Below are 11,517 nucleotides of genomic sequence, written 5' to 3'. Positions count from 1 at the left end.
ACGAACACGCGCCTGCGCGCGCGCACACACACACACACACACACACACACGCACACACGCACACACGCACACACACACACACACACACACACACACACACACACACACACACACACACACACACACACACACACACACACACACACACACACACACACACACACACACACACACACACACAGTTGTTTTTCCAAAGGCAATTATTAAAGCACCAGTATATTCTTAGTCCAGAGCACAAAGAAACAATCATAAAACTTGCCAGATGTAATGTGAATAGGAAATGTTTAAAATTACGATCCATGAATCCAAAAAAGCATTAAAGGCTAGGGTTCCACCAAAAACCCAAATATCCCTAACATTTTGTATATGTATAAATCTTATAAATCAATCTGAAAGAATTTGGGAAAACGAATCAACAGCATGGATGCTCAATAACACAAGCTCGTCTTCAATGTTCTGGTGGGGGTTCACTGCCAGGAAGACCGTCTGGAAGAAAAGCTTCCAGACAAACATCTCCCATTATTACTGCCGTCACATGACCGAGGCAGTCTGGCAGGGTCTGGTCAGAATTGTATCCCAGTTGAGTCAGTCGGTCAACAAGTCTCAGGCATAACATCATTTGTTACATTTCAAATGAAATAAATCCACTGCATTTATGATTATATAAAAAATACATACATATACATGTGTGCATCAGAATTCCAATTTTATACACAAACAAAAAAGTAGTAAGTACTGTAGTAACATTTATTTTGCTATTATTAAAAAAAAAACTGTGCTTAGTATGAAAACGTTTCAGCATTAGGAAGAACCCGCAGGTTTGTCATACATTATCAGACTAGAGTTTCAGTGTTTAAACACTGGCATTCTTTCCGAGTGAGATCATGCCGGCTAAAGTTCCTCTTTTGCATACTAATTGGCATTTACAAAACTGTGAAAATATCTCTGGGAGGGAAAATAACTTGACAGAAAGAATCTTTGTTTGGAGATTACATAATACAAAATACTGCAGATTCATTCTAAATGTCACAGTTGCACAAATAGAGCTTTGCAAACAGTAATGTTGTAATTATGACAGCAGAAGAAGAGGTGAAGCATTTGGGGGCTTTGGATGAATGGTTTACAAGCTGTAAAGAAATGTGTTTTTCCACACGAGTAGCTACATTTGCTGAGGCAGAATAATAGGAAAGGGATGAGTGAGCACACTAGAAAACTGCAGTGTAAAATGTTACTAAAAAAACATTATCATTGGCACTGTGACTTCTGAATATTTTCAGCATATAAGAAACACATAGCAAATGTTCTGACGAGGTGGAGTACAAATAGATTAAAGATTTGATACATATCCAAAACATTAGAAGGTAAAAATGCATTTGCCCATAATAGCAACCTTTCAAGAGATTGTTGGCATACAAAACATAATACAATTGTGTGTGTTTTTTTGTATACACAAGTTGAAATGTCATCAAATGAAATTGTGGGTAGTATCTACAAAACATACAAAATAAAAATCAATAAATATGTCACTGACAAAGAAATGTTTCAGGTAAAAACAAAACTGGGATCCATAGAATTGTCAGCATAATATAAAGAGATGAAAAACGGGAACAAAAAAATCCCATATACTGTAGATCAAATAGGTAAGGTACATGTCACATGAATGAGGAAAACATGAGTACTTCTGTGTTTGTTTACAGAACAAACTCCAGAAAATGTTCGTCGGCTAGCAGGTCCAGTGACAGACAGTTGGTAGACCTGCGACCATAGAAGGAAGGTTTGGCTTGGCAATGCAAAAAAGGGTAATAGTTGTGATCTAAGGGCATCTTGGTGTCTTCCGAGGTGTTCGAGAGGCCGAAGGTATAGCTGTGTGAAGAATCTACTGGTAGTGTGGTGCCCAGGGGTGACTGAGGCGGGAATAAACTGACATCGTCAAGACTGTGGCTGTGCCTGTCCACATGCGATCTAATTTCTCCCACCTAAAGATACCCATAAGAAATTAAAAAAAAAAGTAAACACGATCAATTCATCTGTATTAAAAAAAAAATCTTGGCAAAACCAAAAAAAACATCAAACATACCTGGGTACTGGTGCTATCTAAAGTTTGGATATGTTCATTGTTGTCTGCGAGGCAAACTTTGTTCTCTGGAGAAAAGTTGTAATACAATGTGTGCGATGGATATTTGAAAAATTAAATTTAAAATTCATAACTGAATCCACTTTACATCATAAATATTCTCACCTGATGAGTTTATTTCAGCAGAGCGTGTGCAATCTACCGACACACCACCGAGAAGATCAGCCAATTGGAACATCTCCTTTGGATAATCCGCAAGAACTTCCTGTCTGACTTCCGCCTTGATTTCTGAAAAACAATAGTAGCCTGTATCAAAATTAAGCAAGGCAGCCAACCGACATATTTCCCCTCCAAAAGGATCTGTTTCCAAGGGGTGACGGAATTAAAACCATGTCCTTGAAATAAAGAGCTACAAATTCAGAGACTTTGACTGCACCATCCATCACTTTTAAACAGACACCTTCACAAAACCAACCTTGTGAAATACAAGTACTTTGACCCATCCTTCCGAATCCATGAAAAGATTCACATTTCAGTATTTTCATCAATCTGCTGCACTTGCTGTGCGAGTGGGTGTGAATTTGTCACCTTGGTCTTTCCAATCCTCATCATTGATGTGAGCTTTTCTGTCACTGCCAAGGCCAGACGTGGAGGAGCTTACACGGCTAGCGGCAGAGTAGGAATTACTCTCTGCCTTCTGTTCCGCTTCCTCCTCCATGGAGGCCATCTCTGTAGAGATGCTGTGTTGGCGGGTGTCCGCTTCGATACCCGAGCTGCTGGTGGAAATCCGGGACAAACCCGGGCTGTTCTCGCTGCCTGGTGGGTCCAAATCCAGATCATCGCTGATGTAGGATTCTCTGTAGCACTTTTTTTCTAAAACAAAAACAACAAAATTAATTCTAGTCAGAAGCTATGCAATGAAGGAAATTGCACTTTTTGTACCTTCACTCTCCTCCAGATGGCGGAGGTGCTTGAGGGCAGGCTGGAGACTGAGGTAAATGCGATGGCTGCGGCTAAGGTGCAAGAGAAGGTGTCGAGAGCGGAATGACGACCCGGTGTAGTAAACAATCTTCCTGGCTGACGGTAAGCCATCTGGTTGAATCTCAAATTTCTTTCCCTAAGAAGAACAACACACAGTAAACAGTCACTGCTGAGCACACAATCCAACTTGCTGAGCGAGAGAATAGAAATGATTACCAGGAAGGTGAGTCTCCCTACAATGGACCAGGGAAAGTCATACAGCAAGTGTCTGATGTTGTTCTCCTCCTTCAGACACACAAAACAACCATGTCAATATATTGTAGAATGTTTCAGATTCAAGGCCAATTCAGAAAACGGCAATCACACACATTAAACGTATAATTCCATCAAATTAAGGGCAGACACCAATCAAAAGGCTAAGACATCATGAATGCAATCAATACTTTCGCAAGTAGATACAGTATCAAGTGCATATGCCTTCAATTTGTCATGATTTCATGATACACTGCCAATTGTGAAATCCCGCCCTCCCTTGCCTTCACTCTCAAAAATGTTAATGAAAATCACAAACAACATTGGTAAACATAGCCTACTCTGTGTGGTTAAAAATGATTTTAGGGTAAGTTGTAATTATAAACTAAAAGGAGAACTTTACTTGTGCATTTAGTTTCGGCCTTTGAAACGTTGAGAAGCCAAGGGTGACTCGTATCTCATGGTCCATTTAATCGGCCAGACCCCAACACTCTAATCCCCCCAGATGGTCCCTGATGGACACATCAAACAAGTGACGCATGTGACAGATGCCTCGTATCTGCTGATGCACTCATGCTGGTGGCAACCCACACATTCCTGACATGTCTGCTCAGGGTTTAACAGGCCACGGATCCAAAGAGGGGGATCTTTGAGTAAAGTCAGATTTTGTTTTGCATGTCAAATACAAGCAGCAGAAAACCAACCCATTTGTTTGCGCACTTACCTGATAAACCTGCATTCCTCTCAGGGTCAGGCCCAGTACTGCTGTTCCCTTCTCTTCCTTCTTGTCCTGGACACATGAATGATGAGATGCCAATGAAGCTTCTGAGCTGAGCAGATAAGATTGAGGGTCGACCTCAATCTTGGGTGGTTTTTCAGCATTGATCAGAGGCTAGGGAACATTGGATTGGATTGGATATGTCTTTATTCGTCTCACAGTGGACATATAAAAAGTTTTGTCCTTGACTCGTGACCTTTTGCAGTCTGTAGAATGTGACCGGTACGTCCTCCAGTCGACATGACTCTCTGATGAACAGGAGGATGGCATCACGGGCCGACATGCCCCAAAGGTCCTGATGTACTTTGGGGCCATGGCAGAGGAGATAGTTCAGGCCACGCTTGGCTATTATCTAGAGAAACGGAAGAAAAGAAGAAGAAAATGTAAGAATTTTCATGGTAGCGCCATGATATATACGTAATACAGTGATACCTCGCCTTTAGAACATTAAATTCACGAGAATATAATCTTGGCGGACAGACTAGTTTTTGGGAAACACACGGAGCGCCATAATGGCTGGCGGACTGGTTTTCTGCGGAAGAACACCAAACCACATGGTCGAACAGCGCCACAGTGGCTAGTTTTCCACACTAGTTTTCTTTGAGTGCACTCAGTGCAGACATGGTGTGTTATCGAGTGGATACTTTTGCTTTTTTTGTGAGCGAAAAAGACCCCACCACAGGCTAGTGTTAAGTCGAAGAGGACACAAAATAAAATTACGGTCGAGCAGAAGCAGGAGATCATGAAAAACACGAACAAGGTGTGCGTTTGTGTGACTTAGCGGCCCAGTAGCTACGTGAGGCTCAGGGTGTTTCTGTTGGTCTAAGCAACGGTCTGAGGCAATAGAAGAGGTTGAAAAACTTCTGTTGATTTGGATTAACGAAAAGCAGCTAGCAGGGGACAGTGTGTGAGGGTATTATCGCCGAGAAAGCACAGCAACTTCACTCGGAAATCATCAAGAGGCAACTACATCAACGACCATCACAAAGGTCAATAAAACGACTTTATTATACTGTTTCCTACTGTACTGTTTTTATTTAATTACAATACAATAGCACATTTATTATACATAAACCAATGTATATTTTGTATAGTTTTAAGGCCTCTGTGTAAGCTCTCAGTCGTACAGGAGTGGTCCATCGATGAAAAGGTTTCTTCAGTCGTCATCTGTACTTCTTTGAAGGTGTCGGACGTTTTGCTTCTCATCCAAGAAACTTCGTCAGCAAACAATATAGTTTTAAGGCTTATTTAGTAGAAAATTATGTTTTATGGGTACCTGAAAACGGATTATTCTAACTTGTAATGGTTTCTTATGGGAAATAAATGTTTGACAGACAAACCTTTCACCTTACACACACTTTCTGGGAACCAATTAAGTTTGTAAACTGAGGTATCACTGTAATTTATTGGCATAGGAGGCGACATTCCACACTAAATTAGCCCCATTTCAAACTTTACACAATCTATCGATCCATCTGCCACCAGCTTGGCTACAAAAAAGGAAAACAATCTGAAACATGAAATGCATGCTGTATACCCATGGCGGAAAGTACTCCTTGGGTTCGAAATAAGGGGCACTCTGTTCCCCTTTTTTGGGAAACTGGTGGTCACCGAGGTCTGCCTGCATGGCGTAACCTGCGAGCTGGAAGTACACCTCCTCCTGTTGGCGGCATTCGGAGCGTAACACCCGCTCACGCAGGTCAGAGTAGTAGAGATGGCGTGCCTTGCGTTCACTGGTACCGGACCCCAAAGAAATGAAAACATGACGAGAGGGTTGCACAAGGTGTCAGTAAGGAGGACAAAGATGGATGGCGTACAGTAATAATAAGAAAACAGAAAGCTTGTCAAGAAAAGTGCGTGTGTGAGGGTACATACCTGATAAGTCTGCCGTTCTCAACATAGTACTGGACTTTAATGCAGAGCACGAGAGGAAAGGTTCTCTTTTCAAGGTTCTATGGGAATAAACATGGGTGGATAATTTGCATCTTCTTTCATGTGGCTTTGTGGATTTTTCTAGTGTATGTCGCTGACACATGAAGACATATCTCAAGTTTGAAACGAGGCACAGTATATAGATCGTGCATGTACAACAGTAAGGTGATAGTCAATGTGTACCATAATGTTCAAAAGAAAAAGTATTTTGCAATCCTGTTACAAGTTCAAATGTAAAGTGTTAACAGTCTTTTCAATTATGTTTGGAGGAAAAAAGAGATATTTAGTACAGTAAGTACTCTTAATATAATATTCTCATCTCATCTCATTTTCCGTACCGCTTATTCCTCATTAGGGTCGCGGGGGTTGCTGGAGCCTATCTCAGCTGTCTTCGGGCACGAGGCGGGGACACCCTGAATTGGTTGCCAGCCAATCGCAGGGCACACAAAGACATACAACAGTCTCTCCTAGGGACAATTTGGAGTGGTCAATCTGCCTGCCATGCATGTTTTTGGAGTGTGGGAGGAAACTGGAGGACCCGGAGAAAACCCACACGGGTCCGGGGAGAACATGCAAACTCCACACAGGGAGGCCGGACCGGGTCGCGAACCGGCGACCTCTGCACTGTGAAGCCGGTGTGCTAACCACTTGACTACCAGGCCGCCCTAATATCATATTGAAATCTGAAATAAAATGTTCTATCCAAAAATACAATAGTGGCCTGAATATTACAAATCCAGTGTGGTGTATAAAGCGCACCCAAAAGCCTCAAATTTCTTCAAAAAATTACCCTGCGCCTTATACGCCGGTGCGCCTTATATGTGAAGTAATAATGAGCCACAACAGGTCTCGCAACTACTGTCACCGACGCCATTGCCCCATGTCGAAGAAATCTTTTACATATTTATAAATTATATTTGGAAAACATTTTCATTCATTGAAGGTGCGTCTTATAGTCCGGTGCGCTTTATATATGGAAAAGGTTTGAAAATACACCTTTCATTGGGCGTGTGCCTGATACGCCGGTGCGCCTTATACATCAGAAAATAAGGTATATATTTGTAGTGTGAATGACTTGCACCTATGTTTGACTACAATACATTAAAATAAGACAACAGTGGTGTGCTTTGTTGTATGTTATATGTTTGTCAACTTTCACAAGATTCCACACCTTTCCGGACTCTTGCTTGCATTCTTTGGGTAAGTACTTGGTCAACTTCTCCTCCATGTCTAAAAATATGCACTCATTGTCTGAGCAGAAGAAAGACAAGCAGGAAACAGGCAGACAGTTATCAGGCAAACAAAATAATAATGCAACCAAGCAGAAAATGTGTCCAACAATGGGCTTAATTGGGGTGAAAGACAATTGGAAGGCCTTATTCCTGCGTCAGAGAGGGAGCCAGCTATCTGGCTTATACTAATTACTACCATTTTAGTAATAGCTTGTTATTTGAATTCTCATTCACTAGAGAATTTGATCGCTATGCTGAGAATAAGGTGGCGGTATCAGTCTCTGCTTCTTACTTTGAGTCAAGGCATAGGCATTTTCCTTTTTTTTGTCAACCTTATCTCTTTTGTTGCATAGCTGAATAATGTTCCCCGAGCTGTTTCACAACTTGTTCTTGTCATCATCCATCAATGCCTGAGAGTTTTCTGCACCATTCTGACTCATTCACGACTCAAGTTCTTGAGTTAGAGTTGAGTCATATGAAGACCCCCCCGACCCCCCTAACCCGCAGACTCCCACCCTGCCAATTAATTCATCCCTCTCCTCCATGAAGTGGGAGGAATGCAACGGTGCATTCCAGGCTTAATGAAGTTAATATTGCAGGAATCTCAGGCCAAGTGATCGCTGAACCAACACCATAAAAACAAAAGACTACTTGTTACGGAGGTGAGCTACATGAGATTTCCAAGGCATCTCAATGCATTTGAGCATGCAAGAATGAAGGAAGCCAAGAAAGTTTGGCTCAGAAGTCAACATCCACTTGTGTAGACCCGGGAGGCTGGAATGAAAAGCTAATGGTTTGGCGGAAATGTGTGAGTCTAGTTTGGTATGAATTTAATCACATTAATTTAAAAATATAGTCAAGAACCAGTGATGGTACAGGCAAAAAAGTAATAACCATACAACCACAAATGGAATTTATTTCAACAAGGCACTGGTTATGTCATGTTCGACATGTACACGTCTTAGATGCTCAGTACAATATCGGGATTTGAATGCCTCAATTGACTAATTTCACTACTTCAATTTTCACTGTACTTCAAAAACTGCTGTTGAAGGAATCCAAGGAGTAGACTTACCCCGCACCACAGTGAGGCCAAACAATTGCATCTCTTTGATCCCAAAAAGCTCTCCCACCTGACTGAAAACATCTTGCGCTGTCGCCTTTGGCTAGAGCAAGAGAGCCACAGAGAACCGTGTTTACGATAGGGGGGGGAGTGTTTTGAGAGGCAGATGATTATAATTTGAAGGCAAACTCACCCCAACGGTGATCTCTAGCTGTTTTTTGTTGGGAAGAAGAACACAAATGTTTTTCTGCTGCTTCATTGATGAAGAGGTCATTGTGGCACCTTGTGTCGATCACAACTTTATTTTTAATTAAAGGCCTTAGCTGATCGATGAGATGTCATCTATATCACATCTTTAAGAAAAATGACATTTGAGTGAGATTAGCAGAAGAAATACAAAATTGAACCGCGGATGATTGAGCACTCCTTTTGAAATGGTCCAATAGTTGCCAACTAACCATCTTCTGTGACTTTGACACTCACTTATTTCATTGATTTACTGCCCATTGTCATTAGAGGAAAAATACACCGGTACTTAATCCATCACGATCATCATCAACAAAGCTCACCAAAAGAAAAAAACAACAACATCATTTAGCCAAGCATATACAACAGACGGACGGCTATGGCACAAGTACAGTAGATATTGATATACAGTAAAGTCTCGTTATATCGATATTCTCGGGAGTCGGAAAAAATATCGATATAACCGGACTATCGATATATCTGATCGTGCGGCATGTAAATTTTCTCCTTGCGTTCATAGAAATAGTATAGTAATAAACAGTACTATCAATATAACCGATATCGATATAACGAGACTTTACTGTAATTGATCAAGAAACTAAATAAGTGCATAATTGAACAAAAACTGTGAAAACACTTTATCCTGCAGATCTTACAACACTGAGGTCATAAGATAAGATAATATATACAATGTCTGATCTACTTTGCAGTGACTCACAGAGGTAAATGTGGTTGTGCCTAAAAACCTAAATGCTCCTCTTAATACAGTATTGGCAATTTTCCCGGAAGTGCCTCCTTCACATAAACAAAACCAACACACTGATATTAACCATCACCCAAAAGACTGAGACATCAGTGGATCTTAATACACTGCAAGACTGTTTGCCATGGAGCCTCGCCTGAAGTTAGGACCTCACACAAACCCCTTCAAGCCCCAACTGGTGCTTGGCTCATCTCATTAAAGTCTTACGGTGATTTAATCAGTTTAATTACTGCCGTGCTCCGACTCTGATCCCTCTAAAACCTGCTCTGGACAATAAACAGTCAAGAGGAAAAAAAGCGGGAACAGATCATTTGAAACTCTAGCCACCTACTCGTACACCTACTCCTTCCAAGAGGATGTAAAAAAAATAATAAAGATACCTAAAAATAATGTGTTTTTTTTCTTTAAATACAAAATGTAGTGATGGTCCCTCAGGTCTTGTTTTACAATATGTTCTGAAACACAACAGTTCTAGACCCAGAAGTAAGAACATTGTGTTAACAAATTTGACTTATGGACATGTTCAAACAGTCACACTCACATCAAGATGTCAGGACAAATCGACGTCCAAAAACCTGAACTTCCAGTAACATGAAAGTCTGACTTGCTTACCATGACAAGTCACACAATTAAATCTGAACGTCATTCAAGGTGGGATAATGATGCACAAATCTTTAACCAAAATGATGTGTGAAATACACTGCTATCAAAGTTACAAACATTTATTGAAAGTAAAGCCTTTTGTTTTTTCCTCTCAAGCAATATTTGACACAATCAATGAGCACACATGGTTAATCGAAATAAAAAAAACATGGAGGGAGCTGACTTATTTTAATAATGAGCAATATTAGCTCACTAAGATCTGAGATTACTTAGAACTAAAGCTTTTTTTTTCAACCTCATGCAGGAAATTGCCTAAATTGGGCTGGGAGTCGGGACAAAATACTAACAAAACACAACAGGGGGGAAAGCCAGACTGACTGATATGAACTGAACCATGAGATCCTTTTGGCTCCATCTTCATTTTCACCAACATAAGTTCAGAGCCACGTTGTGTTTGTTTCTTAGGAATCCACTCTAAAAATTCTCCGCCTCCTAGAACTTATGAGCACAACATTCTTTCATGGCATTTAATGATGACGCAGTATTGCACGTTGCATTTGACTGCTTTCATAATTTTCCCTGTCTGCATTGTTTGATCTTGGCCAGAAATGAAAAAGTAATGCTGTTACATGATGTAACTATGAATGCAGCACAAGAAGAGCTGAAAGGGATCCTTCGCAGCTCGAAATATTATTTGAGTGGGAAACCCCCACTTTATCCTCCACTGAAAAGGATGCACCTACTAAGGGGCGTTTAAAGGCGTGGAGGAATAAACAAGAAATACTCATAAACCGCCTCTCAATAACTTTTCTGTAACTACTTTAGATGCCGTCAATAAAGTACAACACATATTGCTTGGGTACGTGATGAATGCATGTGATTGTCTGTGTGACCATTTGAACAAATTTTACAGTCAAAATGTGAGGACAATGTACGCTGAGATACCTGCAGATCGATGATGACCGGGATAAAAGCTGTCTTTAGATATGCCAAATGCCATCTGCATGCTTATTTAATACCCTCCCAAGACTGTTATAATCCCCATTGCTGGAAAAACACGTCTAGTTTTTTTAACGCCAACTGTGAAACGAAGTGACCAAAACCACACGCACACATCTCATTCATTAAATTGGGAAAATAGGAATTATTCTCAATCGAATTTTAACGCTCAGATTTAGATTTGTAATCATGCAAGCAATTTTTATAGTGATTATAAATTTACAATTGTAGAAGATAAGATACCTGATGATTGTTGGATGAAGTAACAAGCACATTTTAAAATCAATCGATAAAAATAGTCGCAGCGGATGCATCAAACCACTCAATGATGACAAGCAGGCAGTAACGCTACAATTTGAAAGCAACAAGTGCGGAACTAACTTGATGGAAATCAATAGAAACTCACCAGGCGTCACATGTCTGAGATCAGTCTCATGTGTTTCATTTCAACACAGATTTCTCTGGTGGTAGTTAAAACAAGTTATTATTCCCCCCCCTTTTTTTGTAAATGTAAGGAAAAACATACATTTGCTAAGAGGATGAAAAACTTACACTCCTGACTATTGCGAGTGAAAACAAACCACACAGGCACCA

The 11,517-nt window shown here is 40.6% G+C and overlaps 1 protein-coding gene across 2 annotated transcripts; it reads right to left on the bottom strand.

The window, feature by feature from the left end:
- Positions 1-412: 412 nt before the first annotated feature.
- On the bottom strand, positions 413-11,517 carry LOC148889431 (FERM domain-containing protein 6). Of its 2 annotated transcripts, none has more exons than XM_089012466.1 (14): positions 11,330-11,517; positions 8,506-8,665; positions 8,325-8,415; positions 7,189-7,268; positions 5,961-6,037; positions 5,623-5,818; positions 4,282-4,437; positions 4,032-4,097; positions 3,272-3,340; positions 3,017-3,191; positions 2,663-2,947; positions 2,240-2,362; positions 2,078-2,142; positions 413-1,976 (listed from the first exon to the last, which is right to left on the bottom strand). In XM_089012466.1, exons 2-14 carry the CDS (start codon positions 8,584-8,586, stop codon positions 1,692-1,694), a joined length of 1,749 nt encoding a protein of 582 aa, XP_088868592.1. In that variant the 5' UTR covers positions 8,587-8,665; positions 11,330-11,517; the 3' UTR covers positions 413-1,691. The 2 variants fall into 2 exon arrangements, with proteins under 2 accessions (XP_088868592.1, XP_088868593.1); XM_089012467.1 differs by lacking the exon at positions 11,330-11,517 and adding an exon at positions 11,167-11,262.

Source organism: Hippocampus bargibanti, linkage group LG13 (genome assembly GCF_051943395.1).
Source record: "Hippocampus bargibanti isolate YZ-2025 linkage group LG13, ASM5194339v1, whole genome shotgun sequence".
NCBI classification, from domain to species: domain Eukaryota; kingdom Metazoa; phylum Chordata; class Actinopteri; order Syngnathiformes; family Syngnathidae; genus Hippocampus; species Hippocampus bargibanti.
The sequence above is the reverse complement of the archived record's forward strand: the minus strand, read 5'-3'. Positions and strand labels throughout refer to the sequence as shown.